This window comes from Pholis gunnellus (assembly GCF_910591455.1).
Source record: "Pholis gunnellus genome assembly, chromosome: 18".
In the NCBI taxonomy this organism is placed as follows: Eukaryota; Metazoa; Chordata; class Actinopteri; order Perciformes; family Pholidae; genus Pholis; species Pholis gunnellus.
Window position 1 is genome coordinate 16,262,296 of NC_136545.1, and position 25,558 is coordinate 16,287,853.

The 25,558-nt window shown below is 42.9% G+C and overlaps 1 protein-coding gene across 4 annotated transcripts in view; it reads left to right on the forward strand.

The window, feature by feature from the left end:
* The first annotated feature begins 1,634 nt into the window (after nt 1–1,634).
* cdk5rap2 (CDK5 regulatory subunit associated protein 2) overlaps nt 1,635–25,558 on the forward strand; it is a 30,732-nt gene continuing 6,808 nt past the window's right edge. For 2 of the 4 annotated variants that reach the window (XM_079178868.1, XM_079178870.1), the window contains exons 1-37: nt 1,635–1,758; nt 4,958–5,013; nt 6,115–6,176; nt 6,910–7,020; nt 7,755–7,831; nt 8,007–8,130; nt 8,244–8,422; nt 8,520–8,667; nt 8,875–8,925; nt 11,564–11,680; nt 11,762–11,881; nt 12,034–12,126; nt 12,353–12,571; nt 12,685–12,855; nt 13,064–13,174; nt 13,256–13,393; nt 13,537–13,716; nt 13,847–14,041; nt 14,317–14,508; nt 14,714–14,843; nt 14,927–15,066; nt 15,165–15,281; nt 15,404–15,547; nt 15,643–15,755; nt 15,842–15,981; nt 17,992–18,132; nt 18,218–18,327; nt 18,492–18,632; nt 19,119–19,220; nt 19,337–19,524; nt 19,625–19,976; nt 20,068–21,625; nt 21,849–21,950; nt 22,403–22,545; nt 22,991–23,394; nt 23,508–23,740; nt 24,098–24,149. In XM_079178868.1, coding sequence (XP_079034994.1) covers nt 1,706–1,758; nt 4,958–5,013; nt 6,115–6,176; nt 6,910–7,020; nt 7,755–7,831; nt 8,007–8,130; nt 8,244–8,422; nt 8,520–8,667; nt 8,875–8,925; nt 11,564–11,680; nt 11,762–11,881; nt 12,034–12,126; nt 12,353–12,571; nt 12,685–12,855; nt 13,064–13,174; nt 13,256–13,393; nt 13,537–13,716; nt 13,847–14,041; nt 14,317–14,508; nt 14,714–14,843; nt 14,927–15,066; nt 15,165–15,281; nt 15,404–15,547; nt 15,643–15,755; nt 15,842–15,981; nt 17,992–18,132; nt 18,218–18,327; nt 18,492–18,632; nt 19,119–19,220; nt 19,337–19,524; nt 19,625–19,976; nt 20,068–21,625; nt 21,849–21,950; nt 22,403–22,545; nt 22,991–23,394; nt 23,508–23,740; nt 24,098–24,149 — 6,707 coding nt within the window. In that variant the 5' untranslated portion in view covers nt 1,635–1,705. The remainder of the gene's footprint in view (nt 1,759–4,957; nt 5,014–6,114; nt 6,177–6,909; nt 7,021–7,754; nt 7,832–8,006; nt 8,131–8,243; nt 8,423–8,519; nt 8,668–8,874; nt 8,926–11,563; nt 11,681–11,761; nt 11,882–12,033; nt 12,127–12,352; nt 12,572–12,684; nt 12,856–13,063; nt 13,175–13,255; nt 13,394–13,536; nt 13,717–13,846; nt 14,042–14,316; nt 14,509–14,713; nt 14,844–14,926; nt 15,067–15,164; nt 15,282–15,403; nt 15,548–15,642; nt 15,756–15,841; nt 15,982–17,991; nt 18,133–18,217; nt 18,328–18,491; nt 18,633–19,118; nt 19,221–19,336; nt 19,525–19,624; nt 19,977–20,067; nt 21,626–21,848; nt 21,951–22,402; nt 22,546–22,990; nt 23,395–23,507; nt 23,741–24,097; nt 24,150–25,558) is intronic. The other 2 variants (XM_079178869.1, XM_079178871.1) reach the window with 2 other exon arrangements.

Consider the following 25,558-nt stretch of genomic DNA (forward strand, 5'->3'; position numbering starts at 1 on the left):
ACCTCCCTGTCTGCAAAGTTTTCTTTAAGTCCGGTGCGAATGGTCTTTTCTATCTAGATTTTGACACAGGGAAAAGAACCTTAAATTCCCAAATAATGCAGTATCCTACTTAGTTAATATTGTACTCATACTTATCTTGCAAATCACGTAACAAATTTGCAATTAGTCAAATTACCAAAACCTTTTTTGGGCCCCTTGGAGCCTGGGGCCCCACATTGCTCAAGTGGTAATCCTACTTTAGTTGAGCCAGTTATTGGAGAAAAGGGAGTTCTGGGTGTTTCACACCATTGCCTTGGACACCAGTGTCGAGAGAGTGAGTGTTGTGTGCAAAGTACAACACAAAGGACTGAAACTTGTAAGTACAACAGCTGCTTTGAGGCACATCTCAAAAAAGCAAACATCTGCATCTGCGGAAAAGCAAATATACCATGATCGTCAGCAAGATCAAATCACATTCTTATAATAAAAGAATGAACATTTAACACCATAATTGCTAACCGTGAAACTGTGCCCCAGCCCGGTTGAAATTAGAAGTTACACCACTTGATGTCGCTGTGGTTCGCTGGATAAATTTCATGTGGGGCTGAAGCAACTGTTTACAGCAGTTTATACCAAAGAAGTTATAGATCTCTCAGCCCTTTCCTAAACTCAGCTAAATGGATGGAATATTTAAATGTAGTCATTACTGTAGACTTTTTTCCTAATAAATGTTATAGTTAACCCACAGCAGCAAGTGTTAATTATTCCGTCCCACCATGCAAAACACCCACTATTACACTTGCCACACACATACAAATTATGTTTAAACATAGTTTTTGATGAATATGTCAGACACACACACACAAACACACGCACACACACATGCACTGAAAGGACGCTCTGTCAAATAGTTAGCTTTTATTGATCAGTTTCAGTCACAACATGATCCAAAGCCCTGATAAAAGTCCTATTTCTTTTACTTGTGTATTTATATTAAGGATGCATGACGCACACTTGAAAAAAAATCTATGTTCCTCTCGAGTAACCAATGTTATTACCGGTATGCTGCTTATTTATATCGCACTTTAGCAACAAGCAACACGACTGCAAACTCTGTCTATGCTCTATACCTGTTTTGGTATTATTTTGTATTACATGATCCCTGTCGGACTGCGATGATGCTTATATGCCAAGAATAAATGCAGTGACCTTTTTCTTAAAAGTGTGTTGAGAGAGATGTTAACATGACTACATGACTGAATACCGAAGGAGCAAATTCAGTATTTTTGAGCCTCTACGTCCCTCCCTTAAGTGTTTGTCTTGGCCAATCGCTTTGTCCCAGTATCCACCCTGTTTTATGCTGCCTTTTCACTGCTCGTAAATTCTTTATTTGTATGTCGTAAACAATAAGCTTGCGTTAAAGCATAGTATATAAACAGTTTATGGACTGGTTCTTAAATAATAATTGCACATAGTCTGTGTTTTTGTACTTAACATCGTCATATTCATCTTTTTAAGGCGTCTTCTGTGGTACTTTCAAATATTACCCACGCACCCTGAAGGCATCACCAGTTTTCAACGTCCACAATAGTGACGTTTACCTTATCGTGATGGCGGTAGCCTGGATTATTTTGAATTCCGTCCCGCTTTATGAACTTTACGTTAAGTCTAGTCTGTAAAATGTTTTGCTATTCTGGAGAGAACACGACATAAGTGTGCCTCAGTCATGGATTCCGTCCTGGGAGCCGATTTGACGCTCCCCGTTGACATCAATGGAAGGTAAACTCTGCTACTTATAGCTAGCGAGCTAACGCTAGCATGTAAGAGTACGTTATCGCTAGCCACGGTAACGTCTATGTCTTGGTTAGTTACCGCTACACGGGCCCTGACTATTAACTGGAACAACACATAAGCACTCAAGTTATCGCATATTTAATATAACGTAACGTTATTCTAAATTACGTTAGGTGTACTAACGTTACACGTAATTAACGTTGGATACACAACGTTATTACGCTTTGTGTGTATAGTTTGTAACGTTATCGTTAGGTCTCACAATAAAATCCTTTTGTTTATGTTTTTGTTGTAACGTTAAGTTAGTTTATGTGACATTTGGATAAAACATCTAAAATGATGTTGACATCAGCGTTAGCTATCTTCAAAACTTAAGTTACGCTAGGTAGCTAGTGGTGAATGTATATAGTTACTTTAGCTAGCGTAACATTACATAGACTGATCTTCTAGTTTAGGTTTATATATATATATATATATATATATATATATATATATATATATATATATATATATATATATATATTATCTGCAGCAACTGAATGACTAACCTGACATAAACTTTAATTAACGCTGATTAGTGGAGAACATTATTCTCAATAATGCAAATCATTTGTTTGTTTTTGCCGTTAACAGAAGAATTAACAGAAGAAACTTAAGGATTTTTAGAATATATAATAGCATTTATACCTAAAAAAGAAGAAGAAGAATCACACTTTTACTCAACCCAGAAACGGAGACCAAATGTAGAAAAGTGCAGTAGAAACACTACCGTGTAGACTACCGGTAGTTATTTCCGTTATAAATCACATTCAGCTCATTGCATGTTACTGTGATAGTGATTGGTAGGTCGGCTTGTTGACCTGTCATTGTGAAAGAAAGCGGAAACTATCAGAGCCAGTTTGTCAGTGGGGACAGAAGCAGCGACGTCTCCCTGCACTCTTTGCACAAAATGTGGAGTAACATGTCATACTTGTTTTGCTTTTTTCCCGCGTGCTATACACGACATGGGAGAAGAGTGTGATCGTGGTAGGTAAACTGTGCATTTTTAGCTCTGCTCTTAAGTGCACTTGCTGGGTAGAGTTTATCTAACGTGGATCTATAGCTCTTTCTGCTCCACTGAAAGGCTAGTTATAGCTTCTATGTGTATACGTGTGTAGTGCCCTTGGTTGTCTCCTTTTTAAATGACCTAGCCCAGCTGTGTCCTGTGTTAAAGCGGTGATCCAGGTGGTAAGCGTGCCTCAGTAATGAGAGATGTTAGCTGATATGTGTGGTGTGAATTACTTATTCGGTAATTCTGAAACCTGATTCATTTTACCCTTGACGTATATTTAAAAAAAGCATGTCTTGTACTGTTAGTTGCTTCATCTATTGCTGTTTTTTATTAACTGTAATATTGTTGTGCCTTGCCGGGTTCCATGTTTGTCATAAGCAATTGTACAAAGTGAGAAGAAAGAGGAAGTCACTGTTTACAGGCTCTTTACATTGTTTCCACTGGGTGCTGGAGGCGTTAATAACACTGACAGACGTGGTTTTATGTCATTTATTCTGTATTAGAGAGTTTCATTTGTGACCTTCCTATTTAAGTTGTTTCTCATGTTTATGTTTTATGCTTTACTCTTATCATGGCTCTTGTTGTAGAGTGCTTCCTCTCCATTTACACAGGAAGGGGTTACTTTGCATGTGAAACCTCAGTGATGCAACAATTTGTCAACACATTTTTACAGACTTTCGGTGTGTTATGGAGGATTATTGTGCTCCTGCTGCGCATGTTTTTCATTGTTTAATGTATCACAGAGAATACTCTAATTCTAATTTCATCCACTGTGATTCAATGTTGTAAATCCAAAAGGCTGTGTGATTTACATTGGCACAGAGTCTTCCTGTCTCCACTGTAATGTGCTGAATTATGGTGCTTTATGTTAGTTAACTCTGTAGTGTTTACTTGGGTGTCAAAGCAAACAAAGATGGGGAAGAGCAATGTCATTATGGTTTATTGTTGCAGCCTGACACTGTGGAAGTGTTATTAAGAAGAAGAATATTCATAGTTCCCTGAGTCACAGAAAGCGTATTGAAAAATAATTGAATTGTAAGAAATGTATTAAAAGTAATTTTAATCCGACTCGTAACATTTTATATAGAAATACATAACACCAATAGAAATGATGTCGTTTTAAAATGATGAGTACAGCAAGACAATAACAAGATACAGGGTCTGAAGTACAAAACTCTATTTTGTACGCACATCTTCAATATTATTATTTATTTTTATTATAGTCATTTTATTATAATAATTGACGCTTCTAAAGCACAATCTGCTAAATTCTACATACAAAGAACACAAAACATATCAATGTGAAGACATGAAATATAAACAAATCATGCTGGAAAGAAACCCGTTGATCTTTGCTGAGGAAAAATATAACCGTGGACGCAGCAGTGTGGCTTCCACTGCCAGGGGAGGTATGGGAAGTAGCCTAGTTATGTAATGCTAGAATTATATATTATTAGACACGAGGGTCGAGGTTGAGCGACATTCGCTTGGACCCAAATAGTTCATGTTTTTGTCATCGACTGTGAGGAGAAATTTGTACTTCAGCTTAATAAACAGCATTATTACACGCGCAATTGATAGATTTGTGTTTGGCCAGGACAATCCTAGTTCCCTTTGTGTCATTGTGATCCAGATGTGTGTTGCTGATGTTTGGTGCATTGTACGGTGTGAGTGACGCCACTGTCCCATCACTCTGGTGCTTAGCTGATCAGAGCCACAGTAGTCTACTTGTCTACCAAAGAAAGCCTTCTCGGTCCACTGGTTTCTCTGTCGTCTTGTCTGTCTGAACATGAGAGCTATGCTGCCATTGGCACATGGTCTTACACGCCCGCGCACACACGCACACACACACACACACACACACACACACTGAAGGGACGCTCTTCCAGAGTGGATGTAAATGAAGAGTCATTCTTGAGCTATTTATGGATTGTTCTTGGGGCTCAGTTGAACTGGCCAGCGTGAGTAATGCATAAACACGGCGCATTTATGTTTGAAAACCATCATATTCAGAGTATGCGTTTACACTGTGCGCTGATAGAGAGCTTGCTTTGGTCTCCGTGATTTTAATTCCTTTTCCCAAATATTTGTGGCGACTAGGCTGCATCGCTAACAAAATGATTTTGTCCACAGCTGCAGACTGCCCGACTCTATAGATGCTGGAGAATATTCCCCGGACAGTATGACAGGTACAGTAAGACTTTCCTTTGTTCTCTTTGGTTTTTTTTCATTGCTGAAGTTGTGTGTCCCATGTGTATTAATTAATACTGCCGTTGAATCGTTGCTGTGACCTCCCACGGTTGTGTCCCCAAAGCTGTGATGAGGGATTAGCTGTATGATGTTAATTAGCTAATCCTGTTTCTAATTCATTGTCCTGCTCTTGTAGTGTGACAACAATATACTCAGGGCTACAACAATACATACAAGCCAGTAAACAAATGATTTCTACATATAGGTCAACAGCTGTGGCTTTCGTGTTGTGTCTCTGAAATGTGTTTCTATCTCAATAGCTAACTGAGTTGTACTGACACTACCTAGAGTCTGAGGTCGAGATACGAAAATGAAACTGTATTTCAAAAAACATTTAATATAAATAACCCTACTGTGTATATATCAGCTGAAGTCTCTCTGTACTTGTACATATGCTTACTTTAACGTGCACAAGTGAAGCTTGTGCTGAAATGAATGAAGAGAATAACGAGGCCCATGCTGGAAATAGCCAGAATTATACTTTAATCGTAGAATTGAGATCAAACTGTCAGGCCTTTTAAGTCTCTGACTTTTGTTTGGTCCTGGTTTCTCCTCAGTAGTTGTGTCAGATACTAGATCCAGGATTTAAGGAGGTGATGAATACCATCTGTAGAGATCTAGATTCATGTTTACATTGAAGACATTGACAGTCATACACCAAAGGCAAAAAAAGCAACATTTCTCTAAATTTAGAAATTAAATATACATAAAGAAGCGACTGATAATCCAAGCGTGAGGGGTGATGGAGCTCTGCCTGTCAGGCCGTCGCACTATGACTCCTCAGTTAGTGTTGTGAAATATGTTGACGAGTGTTACGTGATCAGCTGTGGGCTGCTTTCAGCATGGCAGCTCACCAGAAGCTGTCTCACCTCTGATGCCTTTTCTCTTAATCTCTCTAAAATAAAAACACAATCCTGAAAACAGGGAGATTGACTTATTCTTGTAAGCAGTGAAGAATCTCTGCACTGTAGAGAACACAGTATGTTGTGTGTGTGTGTGTGTTGTCGATTAAGTGAAAGTATCAATTTGTTGTTTCACAGCTCCATCCTTCCCTGGCAAGATGTCCCCGACCAAAGCTCTCACCATGAAGGACTATGAGAATGTGAGTTATTTGCATCAAGTGGCATGATGTTTGATTGGTTTATTACTGCTATTAATTCTAATAACTACATTAAAACAAAGTGTGTCAGTCTAAGGTTATGCACTCAGCATTACACCACCACAAAAAACAGGGTATTGTGATTTATTAAACCTGATCCTCAATCTTGACTAAAACTAAGCCCCACTGACCATTTATGGGGATTCAGTGATGAAGTGTGTGTGAGTAGGACTGAGGCGAAGCCTATATTTCAGCATTTGAGTGGAATGCATGCTCTGATTTCTTTGGCTTGTGGTGCTTGGCTCGCTTCATGATTTGAGTTTTGCAGACGGGTTCAGACTTCCACCGCCTCCCTTTGACAGTCTACCCAACCCCCATTACCAGATGTATGCTGTTCTGAGCCTGCAGCACAATGATGCACAGTCAACTTCACACACACGCACACACACACACACACACACACACACACACACACACACACACACACACACACACACACACGTATGAAGGCCTCCCTTAATTTTAACAATAACCATACACAGGATCCCTTTCTGCTATGTGAACATGTCCCAAATAATCGTTCCTACTTTATGTTCTCGTCATTGAATAAAGTAAATGCGTGAATTTAATTTTGAGTCAGAGACTAAATTATTTTGATGAATCTTTTTCAATAAAATGTTATTTGTTCAGTTATTTTCCTGTTCATTAAAATGTTTTTTTTATTAATTATCTGCAGCAAATCACAGCTCTGAAGAAAGAGAACTTTAACCTGAAGCTGCGCATCTACTTCATGGAGGAGCGCATGCAGCAGAAATGTGACGACTCCACTGAGGACATTTTCAAAACGGTGAAAAGATTAAACTCTTTTGTCTTTGTCATGCATTTAAGTGTCTTAATGTTCAGTGTGACTCAGTGTTTCCTACTAACTGAGATCACAACTTCAGCCACAAAAACAGCTGGATTTGGTTCAACCAAAATGCCACATTTATGATCTTAGAACAGCTGTCTGGCCTTTTCATTGTTTTGTTTCATGAGGGAGATGTAAGAACAATGGAATCTTCTGCTGGTGTTTCTTATCTTCTTCTCTTTCTTTTTTTTTTATGTGTGACGTGTCATGTAGGAATTGTATCTTTTTGGACACACTCCAGGTCAAGATAAACCTTGAGATTTATTAATTTTGGTGATATTAACAATGTAATCGTCATTATGATTTCTAGGAATCTCTTGAATATTTGTCCACTGTTTGTGCTAGTGTTTTCCAGATAGGACTGTGTATAATCAATAATCTATTGATATCTTGATATGAGACTAGATATCGTCTTAGATTTTGGATATTGTAAGATGGCATAAGTGTTGTTTTGTCCTGGTTGTTAAAAGTGATGTCATTTTTTTACTTAACAGACTGATCTGTGAACCACTTAGTCATCATATGCACATTACTGATGTGTAAATATTTTGTGAAAGTACCAATATTCAACCCTAAAATATCACCAACATATTGGGTATTAAGGTATTTAGTCAAAAGTGATTTTCTCCAGATGTGCTATTTGTCCTATAACGGGCTGACTTGTCTGTTTATAGAACATTGAGCTGAAGGTGGAGCTGGAGTCTATGAAGCGAGACCTGGCAGAGAAACAGGAGCTACTTGTGTCGGCATCGTGAGTATCGTTCCCTATATGGTCCCACTGTTGTGACGTTCAGTATCAGCTAAATTCATATGTTTGGTGTCATTGTAAGAATTCAGACAAAAACAAGATCTCAGTTGTCAGGAGGAAGTCTTGGAAGCCCAGTGGGGAAAATGTATATAAGCTTTAAACTAATCATCTTCTTCAGGAAAGCGTTGGAGAGTCTGGCTGGTCGAGAAGCAGGAGAACCTCAGCGTGTGAGAGAGCAAGCTCGCAGAGAGATGGATGCACTTCGAGAGGCCTTCAACAAGAGAATAGCTGACGTAGAACAGGTGAGTCTAAACTATTTACTTCCCTTTACTCCCTGAGAGCAGTCCTTTTCTGTTTCATCCCCCTAGGTAGTTAGGGTTTATTGTCTCACTTGTTTTTTTTGCCTCAATTTCAGTCTCTGCGAACAGCAGAGGAAGAGGTTGACAAGATGGCAGCCATCGCTGAGCAGGAGAAGCTTAAGAATATTAACATGGAAAAGAAGCTCCAAGCCCTGGGTCCTCCGAGCACCTTTAACCCCGTCCCTGTCCCCAGCCCAGTCCAAGACCTGCAGCAGGCCCTGCAGGGGAAGGACAAGTAGGGACACATTAGATAAGCAGACACATGAATAGTTTTTTTTCCCTGCATTAGGGTCTAAATGTCTCCAATGTTGTTATTTTTTTTGCCTCACCAGTATCATTGAGCAGCTCAAGATCACATTGAAGAACCAAGAAGCTTTGATCCATCAGAAGAAAAGTGCAGCTCAAGAGACAGATGCAGCATCAGCTGACTGTGTTAAACAGCTATCTGACCTCATTGCCAAGAAAGATCAGGAACTTGAGGTAAAAATTTCATATGTTGCTAAAAATATGTAATTTTGGAGCTACAGAAGAGTTACAAAATGTTTTTAGTCATTTGTTGCCATGTTTTGAGAGTACATACAGAATGTAATGACACTATTGCGCACTACTAAATAACTGAAACTTACTTTCAGCACTACTTGCAATATTAAAAGGTATTTGAATGACCCTTGACTGTCTGTTTCTTAGGCACTGAGGGACGAGCTACATAGAGAGGACAAAACAACACCGGACGATCAGGTGGGTTTTTTGGGGGATTTCCACCTATCCATATTTTTGAGATTGTCTGTTGTTGATTCTGTCTTGCCCACCGTTTCCAGTTATAGTTTTGCCTCAAACTAAAGCTAACTCATTTAAATGTGACAAGCCATTGAAACTCAAGCACTCCCAGACCAGCAGATGAACACAGGTTATGTTCTCTATGTTAAAGCGCTCTCAACTTCAGAGGATTCTCTGTGTTCTTCTGTTGAACCACAGGAAATGTACTTTGGCGTGTTTTTTTTCCTCTGTGTGCCTCCTGGTGTGGTTTTATTTTTGTACCCTGCTTCAGTAAAGAGTACTCTGGTTTGTTGTTGTAGTCTTGAGGCTTTAATGAGTTGTCTATTGTTGGTTTCACAGGAAGCTCTTATCACTATAACGTATTTGTGAAGGAAGGAGTTTGTGTAATAGTTACTACTGGTGCTCTTTGGTCATCACCTTTTTTGCCAAACATTACATTGATGTTTTTGACCTATAGCATAATCTCTTAATTTCCCATGATGCTTTAAATGACAGTAAACTTTTGTTAGAGGATTTTATTTTTCTCTTATCTATATCCTATCCTAAAAGTTAAATGTTTTTATATTCTGTGGGTTTGGTGACTAAATATCATGATGCATATCCTTAACATCAAATGTGAACCCTGTTGATTGGGCTGACAGAAAACCGTTCGTTGGACCGGCTCCATGGCTCCTCGTCTGGACTCAGGCAACGGTGTTAAGACTGGATTACCATGCTGTCTGGAGAGTTTCTCTGAGAGTTATTTATGTCCGTCCTTCTTTATTTAAGAGGGAAAATGGCGCAACATGTCAGTGTTTTTCAGATCTGGGTAAAACAAATGCGCTGCGTCAAGTATAGCAAAACGATTTTGAAAGATTGGGGACAAAGATTGGGGACAATGTGTCTACCAGGGATGTTTTTGTGGCATGACAAGTCTTTGAGTGGCCTCACCAGGATAGAGGAGTAATGGAATGTGATTGCCAGAAAACACCTTTTAGATGTACCGTCAGGCAGTGAGCAAGAGTCTATAGGAGTGATTGGCTGCTTCCATATTCACAAGTCCCCTGGAGAAGCACCTGTATGGGGCCGATCTTCACACCTGATCTGGTATCTAGCAGGAGGTTTTCTAGAGATGGCCTTGACACAGATCAGTGCAGCAGTCCTGGAGGATTTGATCTGATTGAATCTGTGGGGGAGAGTGGAATAGAGGCGGGAGTAGGGATTATCGAAGGGCTTAGGGCTTACACTGCTCTGCACTCAGTCATTCTCCTCTGTGCTTCTCTTGCTGATGGAGTGAGAGAAAATGATAGATGGCTATTCCATGGTTAGCAGGCTGAAGACGGTTAAGTCACTGGACAGTTTGTGCGCCAGTGAGAGGCCTTCTGGAGTCGTTCTAAGTCGGTGAATCTGGAATCTAAAAGATCTGAGGGGCCATGCGGGACCCGTGTCGTATATGTGGTGTTCGTCTGGTGGGAAGCCAGTGTCGCTGGATCTTCAGCTCAACAGCACAAAGGAAGCTACAAGTCATCTTGTCCCATGTGCTCGGCTGGGAGGTGACCCGCGATGGTCAAGGAGAGTTCCTCTGTGGGAAGTGTGTGTTCCAGCTGGAGAAGGTGGTGCACTGTGACGTTAACATCGGCCAGCTGCAGGATAAACACAACAGTCAGGTCCAGAAGATGCAGGCGGAGAAGGACCACCTGATCCAGTGCATCATCCACACCTACAACAAAAACAACCCAAGCCTGTACAAGAGTTACGGGGAGAGCACCCGTTGCAAGACTCCGCTCAGGTCCTCTGGGGTGGGCAGCCCTGATGATGAGGCTGTGTGTCAGCTGGCCTCTGAAAGACAGCCACTCAGGGAGAGTGGAAGTGGTCTTGTGGAGAATCGCATGAGAAGGTGTGTGAGTCTGGATCGAATTGTTAGTAAAGGGGCATTTCCAGGGCGACCAAGCCTCAGGGGCAGCAGGCTGGGATTGGCGGCAGGGCTCGATGGCTCTATGAAGAGCTTCGGTCTCCGAGGAACACGCCACAGTTCGCAGAGCATGTACCTTGACCTAGTCCAACGTAAGGGCACACTGCCTAGACCTGAAATCAAAGGTCGCTCCACATCCCTGCAGTCCCTCAATAGAGACTTGTCCTCCGACACCCCTCCAGGCCCTCCACCCAAACTAAAACTCAGAGAGCCCAAGGTGTTTGTTGCAAGACATGGTGCCATTGATGACCTAGAAGGTATGGCTCAGGCCAGAGCGCTGCTCCGCAGATCCTCAAGTACGCCCTCTGTGATCTCTGACCTGATCCAGCTCCTGCGCTGCATCTCCAAGCAACAAGTCTCTGCCCCTGCAGGGAGCCACATCCCCGTCCTGAAGAGGTTAAACACAGGCCCTCTCAACCCCCGAGCCAAGCACAGATACAGAGAGGCAAAATGGAAGTCTTTGCATGATCTTACAGAGGAATTTGATGATGAATACAACCATGTCAGAGTGGTGAAGGTAGTTCATTTCAGTAATCCTAGCTGTGAAGATTGTTGTTGTACTGGCAATGATCTGGGACAGCCAGCGGCTTTGCTGCTTAATATTGCTTGTGTTAATGCGTTTTCTCTTTCGTTTTTCTGGATTTGCAGAGTGAGGTTAGGCGAGTGGAGACCTGCAATAAGCAGCTGACTGAAGAGCTCACCCAGATCAAAAGCACCAATGAAAACCTAACTAAAACACTGGAGGAAACCCAGAATCAAAACAAGGTACGTGGAGAGGACTTTTAGCTATTTTTTTAATTAGATTGAGAGGTTCCTTTGTGTAACATCACTTCTTTGTGTAAACAGACCCTGTCAGGGAAGTTGGAGGAGAAGGAGAATGAACTCAACTCTGAAAAGAAAAATGCTCTAAAGCGAGACAAAACTATCCAAGGGCTTACTCAGGTCTTCAAAGAAAAGGAAAAGCAGGTAAGGGTTATACTGTTACTAACACAATTTATATTGTCACGGGTGTTATTACAGTTGTTTTTAACTGTAACAAGACTTAAACTGTCTGTGCTCTCACTATTCTGTATTATGCAATGCTGTAGCTCCTCTCTGTCTTTTTCCTGGTTGCACAGATTGCAGAGCTGTGTCATGAGATTGAGGACAGGGATGACGCTTTGGCCAAGGCTAGAGAGGCAGCACATAAGGCCCAACTGCAGAAATACCAGGCAAGTCCTGCACTTTTTATAGCGAGCCAACCCCTTAACTTTATATGATAATGTTAATGGCTCCTTGTTCTGTGTGTGCACATTATACTAAAGAAGTAGTCTTAGTAAAAGTAGTGGTAGAGTGTTAAAGAAGCAGGAAAGCAATGTATTTTTAATCCCCATCTCATTGACAAATACACATTGCTGCCTCTGTAAAGATAAACATTTTAATGCATATATCCCTCAGGGGGTAGAGGAGCACCAAAATCTGTTAATGGCAAAGCAAACAGAGCTCGCCCAACTCCAGGGGGAACATCATGCCAAGGGGCTTGAAGCCCAAAAGCTACATCGTGGCCTGGACAGGAAGGAGCAAGAGCTGGCTGACTTGCAGCAGGCGAAGGACCAGCTAGAGGTGGAACTAGAGGACCTGCAACAGCAGAAGAAGAAAGGAGACAAGGCCCTGAATGTAAGTGATTGTCTTGTAAATGTTTTTTTGTGTTATTGTCTCTAGAACAAAGCCATCAGGCATTTTAAATCCTCTTTTCTGTTTTCTGTCACCATTCAAATACCCCCCCCCAGGATCTTAACAATCAGCTCAAAAAGCTGAGTGGTGAGATCGGAGACAGGGAGAGTGCTCTAGAGCAGCAGTACCAGGAGCTGCTGGATCAGACCAAAAGGAAACTGCAGACCCACGAGGTCACCATCCAGCGGCTCACATCCACTCTGGTCGATAAAGAGCAGCAGCTACAGGTGACACAAAGACATTGAACGTATACACACGGATTCATTTAGATATAGTGGAGTAATGTCTACCTGTGTATCAGAGAATGTTAGTGAATGTGAGCGTGCCCCACTGGCTAGCTCTAGGCCGCTGCTCTGCATATATGCATAGATATATTTTTTTTCCATTGAATATATGCAGTTGCTTTGACATTGTTGTTTTGTCTGTGTTCATCAGGAGTACATAAACATGGTCAGAGACTTTGAGCAAAGCAAAAGTCCAGGAGGAAGCGACAATGTGCTTTCCACGCTGCGGCACAGGCTGAAAGAAAAGGAGAAGGCTCTGGAGGTGAGCATTCCTTCTGTGTTATCTTCTCAACCACAGCGACTATAACTTGGTTCTGACATTGTTCTGTTTGCTCTCTCGCAGCAAGCGCTGGATGAGAAGTTTGCTGCCATTGAGGAGAAAGACAATGAGATTCACCAGCTGCAGCTTTCTCTAAGAGAGAAGGAGAGAGACCTGGAAAGGCTCAATAACTTGCTCTCTCACAACGAGGAAACCGTCAATGTAAGAAGGCATGATCGTATTTGATTGGGAAAAATATCAGAAACTGAGGCCAGAAATTTGCCTTTTCCAGTAATCAGTAATGAAATTGTTCTGGAAGGTTGGACTTCAATCCGAGGTATCTCTGCTCATTCCTCTCCTTCCAGAGCTTTGACAGTCTGATCAAGGAGAAGGATGTGGAGCTGCAGCATCTTGCAAACACACTGAAGAACCTGCAGAGAGCGAAGCAAGACGTAGAAGATAACTTGAACAGATCACTGAGGGAGAAGGACTCCATCATTACCCAGCTACAGCTCTCCCTGGAGGGAAAGACGAAGGATATGGAGGTTAGTTGTTGTATTTTCAGCCTCGTCCATTGTGTTTTTCACCATTCTGACCCATGAATTTTACACATACAAACTCCTTTCCTTAGAAGCTTCTGTTTTGTTTCTAAACCTGTCAACCTTTTGTTTGTAGGAAATGTCCAAATCAATGATGAGCCAGTCGCAGACTCACACACGTGACCTGGCTGAACAGATGGGCCAGAGGTTAAAGGTCACCGAGGCAATGCTGGCTGAGACTGTGAAGGCCAGAGAACGGCTGGTTGCTGACAATGAGAGTGCTGTGGAAGGACTGCTGGCTACAATCAGCAGCAAGGACCAGCTCATCAAGGTCAACATTTAATTATGAAAACATGTTCACGTTTCAGGGATTACCACAGGGAAATGAAACTAAAATGAATTACAACATGCAGGGTCGGCATTAATAGAAGCAACAAAAGATGACAAAAGATGAAGTAAAAATACATTTTAGAAACACAATATGAAGACATACAATGTGCATTTTATTCACATTGACAGATCTACCAAAAAGCCATTCGTATGAACATATGTGGTCAAACAAAATTTACTCGTTAACTTCATCGGTTCCTTCTTTCATCTCTCCAGGAGTCTGCCGAGCACTACAACCGCATGCTGTCTGAGCGCACTCAAGAGATTCAGCAACTGAAGAAGCAGCTGTCTGACAGGCAGCAGCAGCTTGCCACTGCTGAGAAGCAAAGCTCCACAACAGCCCAGGAGGGTTATTTAGAGACGGCAGAGCTCCGAGCCCTGGTTGCCGAGAAAGACAGCATCATCAATGTAAGTTCCTCTGGGATACAACGTAGTCACTCAGCTGCAAAATGTGCTTGACTTAGAGGCCTAACAAGGAGAGGAAACCCCCAAGGAGAATAACCCATTTCCTCCTGTCTGTCTTCAGATAACTTGGTGGCCTTTTTTGACAACGTTTAAGGTAACAGTTGTACATGTTCGAGCGTGCTAACCTGTTGTCTTTGTAAATGTGCAGAAGCTTCTGCAGCGTGGTCAGGAGAGGGACCAGTTCCTGGCAGAGATGAGGCAGAAAGAGGAGCCGGATCACGTCTTGGAGCTCAGACAAACTATCCAAATCATGCAGGAGAAGATGGACGAGAAGGAAGGTGAGGCCTTTACAGTTTGAAATGCTCTCCCTGGACATTACAATATCGATCCCACAATTGATTCTATTCTGTCTGCTCTGAAGCTGAGCTGTCCCGGAAGAGCGGTGAGGATAATGTGGAGAATATTCTGCCCTCCAAGAAGACAGTCGTTGTCTTGAAAAGGGAGCTAGCACACAAAACCGAGGCTCTGAATAAAGCACTGAAGAGAGAGAATGAACTGAAGGTCAGTTGGTTACAAACATTCTACTTTGTCCATAACCAGGACGCTTGCAAACAAGCGTCTTTTTGTGCAATCCTTTACCTTATTTTCTCTGTATCCAGATTTCTTTGGCAGAGCTACAGTCATTGATATCCGAACTGGAGGGTCGTAATGAAGGTCATGCCGCTAATATTGAGTCTCTGACTGCCACTCTGAAGACCAAAGATGAGATCATCGATGTAAGGGCTCCCCGATTCACACAGTCATGTCACTCAATGCAACACACAGCAGCTTTCTTCTGAATACAATGAACACAGCAGCCTCTCGTCTAGCAGTGTGCATGTTCTGTTTATGTGAGCAGGTTCTGCACCAGCGCCTCGGTCAGAGAGGGGACAGTCGGGCCGATCATACCCAGGATCAGGTCATTGGCTCTGGCATGGAGAGATCACTCCCAGGCCTCCCTCAGAGAGAGAGAATCATAATCGGCGGAGACAGCCAGCAAGAAGTAAACTAAACACATTACCAATACAAGAAAACATGTTTTACACATAATGCTCTGACATTAAGACCATTGCCCTTTCATTTTCTGTCTCCCTCAAGGCGTTGCCTAACCTTATAGCCTGGCAACAGGAACATGATGCTCTGAACAAAGCACTGAGAGCCGAACAGCAGCTCTACTCCAGCCTGGTCCGGACTGTAAGGGAGCAGGACAGGTAGGGCTAATGGTCGCTGTAACAAAGAAATCGTTGCAATTCGTGAAAATGAAAAGATTGTTCTGAGAAGTTTATTCTGTGTGCAGCGCCCAGCGTCTCCATGCTCTGCAGCTGGAGCTGACAGCAGTGCAGCTCCTCAGGCAGCAGCTAGAGGACGGCATCAAAACTAATGAGGAGCTAAGGGACGACTTGGAGAGAGAGATGCACAGAGCCAAACTCAGAGAAGGTGCGGTGCAAACACATTGGGTGGCAAATGACGAGGGTAACTAAATATAAGGAAACATGAAAGGAAACATAAATGGAAAGAGCATGTTTGTCATTTAAGTTTTTTTAGAAAAGCATACGTCCATTGGTTCTAGGGGAAACACAAAAAGACACCGAGGGCTGGGTGATATGGCCAAAGTCTTTCATCCCCTTAAAGGTTATTCCATAGCTCGATAATCATATATATCATGATATAGCATCTTTCCTGGTAAGTCAATAAATAGTCTATGTGAAATAACATGATAATGCAATAATGCTGATACATTTGAGTTGGTATGTGCTTGTTTTTATCAAATAAGACAGTGTAATTGTGTATTACGATACCTCAATATATGATTTCATCACGATATAATTCCATTGAAAGATGATCAATTATCATGTTGAATTATCGCCCAGCCCTAAACACACCTGTCTTCTTTGTCCACTGTGTTCACTCTAATAATACCTCCTGCTGACAGATTTACATCCCCACTTCTTTATCTGTCACTGTATTCAGCATGAACGCCTGGTCCTTCCACTCCTCTTCTTTCTGTTCACTGTTCTTTACATCGTCACCTCCTCATCTGCATGTTTTGTCCATAATATGTTTTCTCTATCACTCTTTAAGTGTACTCGCTTCACACTGTTTCTCAGCATGTCTGTCCTTTCATTAAAAAAAATAATATCTGTGAATAAAGGCTGCTGTTGGCCGATCATCCTGTCTGTCACTTTTAATTTGCTGTCTGCTTGTTTTCACTGTCCCATTAAAGCATTGTTGTCTGTTGATTGCATCATCTCTCTAACACCCCTCTGTTTATTAACCAAACCCATCCAACCATCTGTCACATGCGTTAGATTTCATTGCATAAGCATGTCATTATATAACAACGTCAAGGTATTAAAGGTTGTTTTAGAATCACACGTTATCCTACTGCAGAGCAGCTCCCCTGAAATAGATCCTAATAAAGAATCCTGCATTTATTATCTCATGACATCACATAGTTGTAATTTCAGCACAGTTAGTGAGATCACGACGCAGCTTAGACTAATTAAACGTGTCACTGTGTCTCAGCCAATTTACTCGAGCAACTGTCCACATGCATGTGTCTGCATGTCAAGTGCATGCTCTCTCCCCCCCCCCCCCCCCCCCCTGTCTGAAGCCAGGTGTATAAATAGGTCAGCTGTAAGTAACAGGCTCATGGCTTACATTCACACTCAATACAAGATAGATGTAGCTGCAGTAATTACCACAGAGAAAATCTCCACATTTCTTGTTTTTGTTATATATTCATTATAATACACAGTACATACACGCTACATATAGACAAAAACATGTGATTATATTATTTATCTCTATATTTTTATGTGTTTTTTTTTTTTTTGTGATCTCTAAATTCTCTTCACACAAGCTTTTTGTTAAATTCCTCCACTTGCTTCCCTTATTCAACTCACAGTTCAGGAGATTTGATATGATTTGAAGAAGCATCTCAAGATGCATCAAATACAACAGTTTTTCTCAGACACGGAGATTAGCTGGTTTAGTTTACATTTAAAAATAAAAAATCTTTTTTGCACTTTTGGCATTTGTACTAGTTTTTACTTTTTGAAAATAAATGGTTTATGTGATTTATTTATTTAGTTGCATTACATTTAGTATTACTATTTCAATCATCAAAGGTTAGATTTTGCACAGGTACAAATTACCGTGAAGTAAGACTTTCAAATTCCATTTTGGTCTTTAATTTTTCTCCAAAGGTGGATGCCATCCTACATAAAATATGTGCCTCCTACCTGTGCATACAGGCTGTCAGTGTTTTTAAATGTCAGTTATTAAAAACACTTTCACTTAAGCTCACACAAAGTCTTAGCTACCGACAGAGAAGCAGGGGAATCATTGTTAAACATGTTCTGACAGTAGAGCACTTACCTACGCAGAAATATACTTGTCAGATTATGTGTGTGTGTTTGTGTAACGCTCTGTGTATCTGTTCAGGTATGGACCTGATTGATCCTAAAGAACTGCAGAGCATGAGACATCAGCTCGAAGATGCACAGCGCTGGAATGCCTCTCTGCAGGCTCGCTTAGGAGCCATTCAGAGCCGCGGCGGAGGGGTTGGTGGAGCTAATGATGGCGGTAAGATCAGAAAAACTACTCTTACTCTCTTATTTCAGAGCTTTGGTAGATGGGAGTCTTTCATGTGACTCAAATATTTTTTCAGGTGACACTTTGAGTTTCATCGGAGATCAGACTTCCTACATGAGTATCTGTGTAGCAGAGGGGCAGGATGACAGCTTGTCTCTACTTTCTGCACAGGAGCTCAGGCAGAAGGTGAGGTTTCTTTTCAAACTAAATACAATTTTTCTGACAAAAGCATTGTTTCTCTTATGAATATAACACTAGATTTTAGCTAGTTGGCAAGACATGTCAGCAAAATACATGAAACATGAGACAATCCTGCAGATTGGAAACAAAATAGTCTGTCTGGGTCCTAGGTGCTGGAGCTGCAGGATTGTGTCAGCAGAATGCAGTCTGTAAACAACGAGCTGCAGAACCGCCTGTCATTATTGGAGAGGTCGAACGGTGACGCTTATGACGAAGACAAAGACGTGGCCAGCAGTAGCCCCTTGAAACAGGTTAGAGGCCGCAAAAGACAGCTGTGAATGGAGGAAGTTGTTCTTAAAGCTGAGGCGCAAACGTTTATTTCTAAAGGTGCACCTTTCTGTCACTTATCAGCAGATGTTTGTACAGTATGTCCACAAATACTGGATGAATCATGTCTGAGTCATTGTCTAACACCCACCTATATTAGCTCCTTTCTAACCTTAGAACCTACATCTTAACCTTTGCTCTGTCTAGCCTGTTACTAATGTCTATGTGTTTCTTGTCTTTAGTAGAAGATCCTCTTTTTCTCCTTCACCTTTCCTAATCAGTCCTTGTTTCTTTTTTTGTTTTTGTTTTATCTCTGTGTCCCATGAAATGCTCTCTCTTTGCCATGCCACATTAGACACGTCATACCATTCTGCTGTTGCTTTTCAGTGTTTTTATGAATTCTGTTCCCACATTAAGTTTTCTTTTACCGAGCCATGTGTGTCATACTCGCCTCCATCCCATTACTCTAGCAGCTTGAGAAGACGCAGGAGATGCAGCCTGTGGCTCACAGTAACGGGACGCATCCCTCTGGTCAGGATGAAGAGAGCCAGACAGACATCCAACAAGGACAGGTATGAAATAAATGATCATTTGATCAATTAATAGCTTTTCAAATGCAATGTTAATACTATGGGGAATTCTCTTTTACACTAACTTCAACCAATATATCTAAACTACCCTTTTTTAGAAGGTGTCTGGGAAGCTGTTGAGTGATATAAGTGTGGACAGCGGCCTTTGCCAGAGTAGAGAGCATGCTCAGTCTGGCAACAACAGCTTGGACGCTGGAGAGAAAGATTCGAGGCAGAGGAACACGGATGTCATGGCACTTAAATCCCTGCTCACTCATTGTGGAGCCACATCAGTCCTGCACCTTCGGTGGGTCTTTTCTTTAGCAGAAGTCCAGATACTTCTCCTCATTTTCACTCTCAGAATCAGTTGCTTGAACACTAAACTAATCAAATTGTCCTCATTGCAGAGACGAATTGCTCCGACTTAGATCAGAAAATGTGGAGCTGCGAGGTCTCCTGAAAGAACAGAAATCCACTGAGTGTAAAGAGAAAGAGAGCACGGACGCCTCAGGGAACAGCAGTGACGGACAGGCTGAATTGAAAAGGAGTCTGGAAACACTGCAGGCCGAGTCACACGGTCAGCCTACGGTCATCAATCTGTCGAAGGAAAAGGGAGAGAAGACCTCTGTGGAGGTGACAGATGGGGAGACCCCTGTCACCACTGAGCTAATTGTCAGCACCACAGAGGGGATGGAGAGTCCACAAACTAAAGGCCGGTCACACAGCAAGAGTACAAAGCAGCATGTTACAAGGCATGGGGTAAGTCTTGTATTGAGTGTAAAGAAAAGCTTTCTGCATCAAGTCTAATTGTCAGTGTCTTCAATATCTGTTCCATTTGTTTCCTTTGTAGGATGGTGCCAAATCTCGCCTTCCAGTGCCTGTGAGGCTGAGGGTGGAGGCTAGCAGCAGCAGGCAGCCTGTGAGCTCTGACCATCTCAAAACTGATGCACTTCCGCACCTTCATTTGGACGGCGTATATAGTTCAGACCAGCAACTGCATGAAGACTCCACCACGTCACCCCAGCTCAGCATTTCCCCTTCGTCCACGCCCACATATGCACATCGTACCGGCAGTCCAGTGGGGTCGGACAAGGGCTCTGAAGCCGGAACATCGCTGGATCACACCCAGGCCAACTCTGCCCTCTTCACTCAGCTGGAGCTTCTCCACCAGGAGTGTCAGGAGAAAGAGACCTTGATCAACAAACTAAGTGAGCAGCTAGCTGATTGGGAAGAGCTCCACGCTCAGCTCCAGGAAAAGGACCGGCTCAATCGCCAGTACGTGGAGGCCTTACAGGCTGCAGAATCCACCATCGCTTACTTGACTGCCTGCAGTCTGGACAGCCAGGGGCGATTTGGGTCGCACGCCAGTCCATGTACAGGTTCTGCCTTAGTGGGTTCCGATTCTGCCATTTACAGCAGATGCATGGAGCTGCAAAACGCCCTACAGGAGAAGGAGAAGCACAACAACCAGCTTATAGAGCTTCTGAACATGGCAGAGAAAGCACTCACCTCCGCTGACAGCCAAGAAAGGATTCCAGGAATCAGTGATTTACATTTGAAGATAGGGACAGCCTTGCAGCAGGTGAATGCATCTTCAAATAGACAGAGCCCAAGAGGTGGTTGTGGAGACACAGAGGACTCGATGCAGGAGTTGCAACGACACACAGACTCTTTGCAGGAGGCACTGTGGCAGCAGAATAGGCTTAATGCAGAGCTGCAGGAAAAACTGAGGGCTGCAGATGCCGCTGCTCGACATGGCTACAACAATGACCAGGATGGTGAATGTTCGAGGCAGATAGCAGCAGGATCACTTCAGGAAAAGGAATCTGAGGATCATCAATGGGGAACGGGTGGTTACGATAATGTCAACTTAAATCAGGAGATGACCAAAGTTCTGATGAACTGCCTCGGTGCAGCAGAGTCTGCTGTGGCCTCTCTGGCAGCACACTGTACAAATACCAGCTCCTCGGCTTCTGGTAGATCCTCACAGACCAGTCCTGACTTTCAGATGAATTTAGACAAACTCCAGAGAGCCCTGCAAGAGAGGCAGGAGCTGGGAAAACCCACCCAGTCAACCACCAAATCCAGCAGCAGTCAGTCCGCTGCTTCATCTGGAACAAACGGACAAGTTCACCAAGAGCTCCACAGCGACCTCTGCCGCCTCTACAAGGTCTTCAGTGAGCACCATCAGAGGATCTCTGATCTCCAGGCTTCCCTACAAGAAGAGAGGGGCAGCAGAGAGGAGAGCGAGGTCCACAGGACAGTGCAGGAAGCCGAGGGTTTACCACCAAGTGTCCAGGTTGAGCTGGAGACCCTCCATAAGGCGCTGAGGGAGAAGAGGAAAGCGTGTAAAAGCCTGGAGGAGAAACTGGCCACGGCGCTTACCTCACCAGAAACTGCACGGAAAGGTAAAAGCACACGCCGAGCTGTTTACTTCTCTGCTTCAAGCATTTCAATTGTTTATGAGCAATTTGAATTACGTTTGTGATTCTGTAAAAGCATGAATGTGTTTTTAGTTCAACCATTTTTGTTAATCCAAATTGATCATGAACACCATGAAGGAGAGAGACGACTTACTGTACACGTGAAATGATTTCTTCCTAACCCGACATATATTGCCCCCAATGCCAGCTCTGGAGCAGGATGACAAAGGCGTGCAGGTGGATTTGCAGGACCTGGGTTACGAAACCAGTGGCAAGAGTGAGAACGATAGGGAAGAGAGCAGTAGCACAGGTAGACGGCTTTTAGACGGACAATGCATGTCTGTCTGCTGAGTGGACACTAATCTCAAATGTGGATAGATTCTCTCTATTTGTCTGCATGAGGAGTGAACAAAGGCAACTATAACACACTGTCTCTTATCTTGAGAAATGTTTCTGTTTGGGTCTCATAACTGCACTCTCTACTACTGGTTTGACCTTGGTATTTCTCTGCACTATTCCCACATTTTTAATGGACTGTCAATATGTTGCATTGACAAATTCTTGCATGTTTCCACTCTGAAGTTTGGGAATGTCTTTCGAGCACTCATTAACCTTTCACTTGTAGTTCTTGTCTTATTTCACAGTCCAGCTGTATCTCAAATGATTTATTTCCTCACATGGCACGATCACCTTTTGTTTTCCACAACGTGTAATGTTCTCCTGTTCTCTAGTTGATTGTTTCTGTGTACACTGTGTTGCCAGATCTAGAGGTTGGTGTGAACCCTAGTTGCAGCGCCTCTAGCCTGCCTTCCCATCACGAGCAGACCACCTTCTCCTCTACTGAAAACCTGGACTCAACCTCCAGCACCCCGTACCCTAGTTCCCCAGCTCTCAGCTCAGCCAAGGTATTCAACTTACATTACGTTGGAGGCTTGTGTCTCTTTTTTAGCCTTTCCAAGAACAAAATCAAATAGATTGTAAGAAATACATTGAACAATGCATGTCCAGCTTACTAGCTTACTGCCTACAATGGAAGCCAAGTGTTGCCTCCATGGCCAAGGAACACATAATTATCTAACTGCATTATTTTGTAAAAAGTTAGCTGAGATGGGATTACGTTTGGCAAACGCATTGGTTTATCCTCATCCCTTTCTTTTGTTACGTTAAAAGTGACAAAATGTTTTAAAATACGAAATTACGTAAGCTAGCAAGGTTATGTTAGTACAAAAATATTAACTAGCTCTACACTGCAGTAATGTCACAAGAACACTGCTGTGTCTTTATTTCCTCATCTTCTAATCATTAGCTGGTGAGCATGTCCACTCTTAACGCTCTCTTGTCTGTTTTCAGGTCAGTCTGAAAAGCCTGCAGGTCTATGGCGAGTACGGTGTTTCTAAGGACCCGCTGCAGCTTCAGGGACAAGTCAGAGAGCTGAAGTTCCAGCTGGAAAACCAGACCAAACTCATCCTCCAAATGCAAAGTCTCCTGCGTAGGAACTCTCTCTCCAGTGACCTAGTCGCCAACACCTCTGATCCCTCGACCGTCAAGGATCAAGAAGGGACACAGCGGGAGGACCGTAGCCCAGATAGGAGCTACAGAGACGGGCAGCTAAGGGAGAAAAAGGAGGGTGAGAACCAGGCGATGAATGATAAGACAAGCTCTCTGAATATGGAACTGGAAAGAGAGACGACGCCGAACAGAAGCATGAGTGAACAGCTGCAGCAGACCCGCAGCTGCTCCACATCACCTGCAAGGTCAACAGGCTCTCTCAATGCAAAGTCAATATTATACTAGTCATTTAGAAAAATCAAATCTTGACTTTGTTTGTTTTTACCCCATGCATGCCCCCATTCTGACGTCTCCACAGACTGGACTCTTTGGTGCAGTCGCAGGCCAGGGAGCTGTCGCAACTGAGGCAGCAGATCAAGGAGAGCCGCAGGCTCGGAGCCCTGCAGCGACCGCAGCTCCACGAGCTGAGCAAGGCCTTCAAGGAGCTGCTGCAGGCCGGCGAAGTCGACTATTACATGGGGGAGGCAGTCAAAGAGCAGCTGGACAAGAGCCTGAGCATTCTGGACAGGCTTGAAGGACGGCTGGACAAAGGTAGCGGCTGTGACGACCTTAAATGCGTCCGTTGTTTTTTGGGAAATATTGCTAATCTCAACCACACTGCACTAACACAGTTTTAATGTTTGATTTATGATACAGCACTGTGCTAAAATGCTCAAATCTCCACCAACACACATGTAAATCTAGAATGAAAATAGGCTTAATCTGAATATTTATTAACGTTAAAGGCAGGTTCTAAGTGTGTTTGAGTAAAAAAAAGCAGTGCTCACCTATTGTGCAGAAATGTCTCGGTGCAGCAGCAGAGCTGAGAGTGATGAACACAAAAGAGCAGCCTTTCGTATCTGATTTTTACAGACAGGTCCTTGACAGCTTCTTCTCCCTCTGTGTTAGGAGAGTCTCGTCTGGGTAATGAGGACGTGGCGGCAATGGAACTGTCTCGGAGGTGCGTCTCAAACTCTCACACTGCACTTGCTTGTTGTCAATGTCTTATTTCATTTGCTCTTATTCAATTTGTCACATGTTTATTTGTGGTGAAAAACAAGTATCTGTAACATTTACAATCGTCCGGTCCATGTTAATGTTAGGTTACTGGAATACTTGTCCTGATAGTACAGCACATAACACTCTTTGAAACTGTGAAAGGTATATTTCAGTTTTTGTAGGCATTAAACAAATGAGATATAGCATGTTCATTTCTCGTTCTGATTAAGCAGTTTTTAAAGTTGATGAGACTCATTTTACCAGTTTGACGTCTTGCCTTTGGGCTGTTCTGTGTTTTTTGGGTCATATTGTCCATGGTACTGTTTGAGATTTGAGGATTGTTAGCTGTGCTGTTTGTCTCATGGCCCTTTTAAAGACCTCCCCCCCCGACACACACACACACACACACACCCAGCCAATTGCCGTATGACCCCAGGCGGTGCGTGTGTTGTTGGTTTTGAATAGTGTCCTGCTGTTGACCTAATTTTCTCATTGACAGACGAAACATTAAGGTTACACTGCCCCCTAACTGGGTCACTGGGGTCTCTGAGACAGAATAGGGGAACACACACATTTACTACATGTCAATGTTCATCCATTTATGTGTGTATAATCCAGAAAGCAATTTAAGCTTTGCTTAAAACATCAATAGTTTTACATTTTTATTTCCTACCATTGACAGAAAACAAATAATCAGAAAAGTGCAGTTTTGCCTTTTGTTTGATGGAGAATAATAGTACAAACAATTGCATGTGGTTTCAAAAATTGCTTTTCTATTTTGATTTGTTGTCAACTTTTCAACAGCACACTTGTATCATCAGATTAGATGTTAAAGTTGCTGGTAGTGACAGATGTTAATCTATATTATTACTGATGTGGAAGTCTCGGGGAGCCTCAGCAGGGATCACAGTCCCTGCTGTCCTGTGAGGAGAGCATGAGAGATCCTCCTGACAGTCCGGCTAGAATCCAGCAGGAGATAGATAATCTGCGTCTGGAGCTAGAGGGCGAGAGAGAGCTGCTGCAGCAGCACGTCGGCCTCCTCGTCCAGCAGAACCTCACGCTGGCTGAGTGCACCAGGGAGCAGCTGGACCTGTGAGCGGGTTTGATCCAGACAGACAGCATGACATTTGCTGTGAACTCCCTTTTTTAAAATATTTTCCAGCTGTGTGTTTCTGCTGAAGTCCTCTGGGAACACCTTAAGTCTTCTTAGTCTAAGTCTCTTTTTCCTGGGTGCTGTGCTTTGTGCTGTGTAATTATCTTCCCTGTTTTACATTGTTTTGCTCTCCCACCGCCCGGCGAGATGATGTGATGATCAAATCCAGCTGTTGCATCCTCTGGGAGACAGAGTGACCAACTTAACTACATACTCCC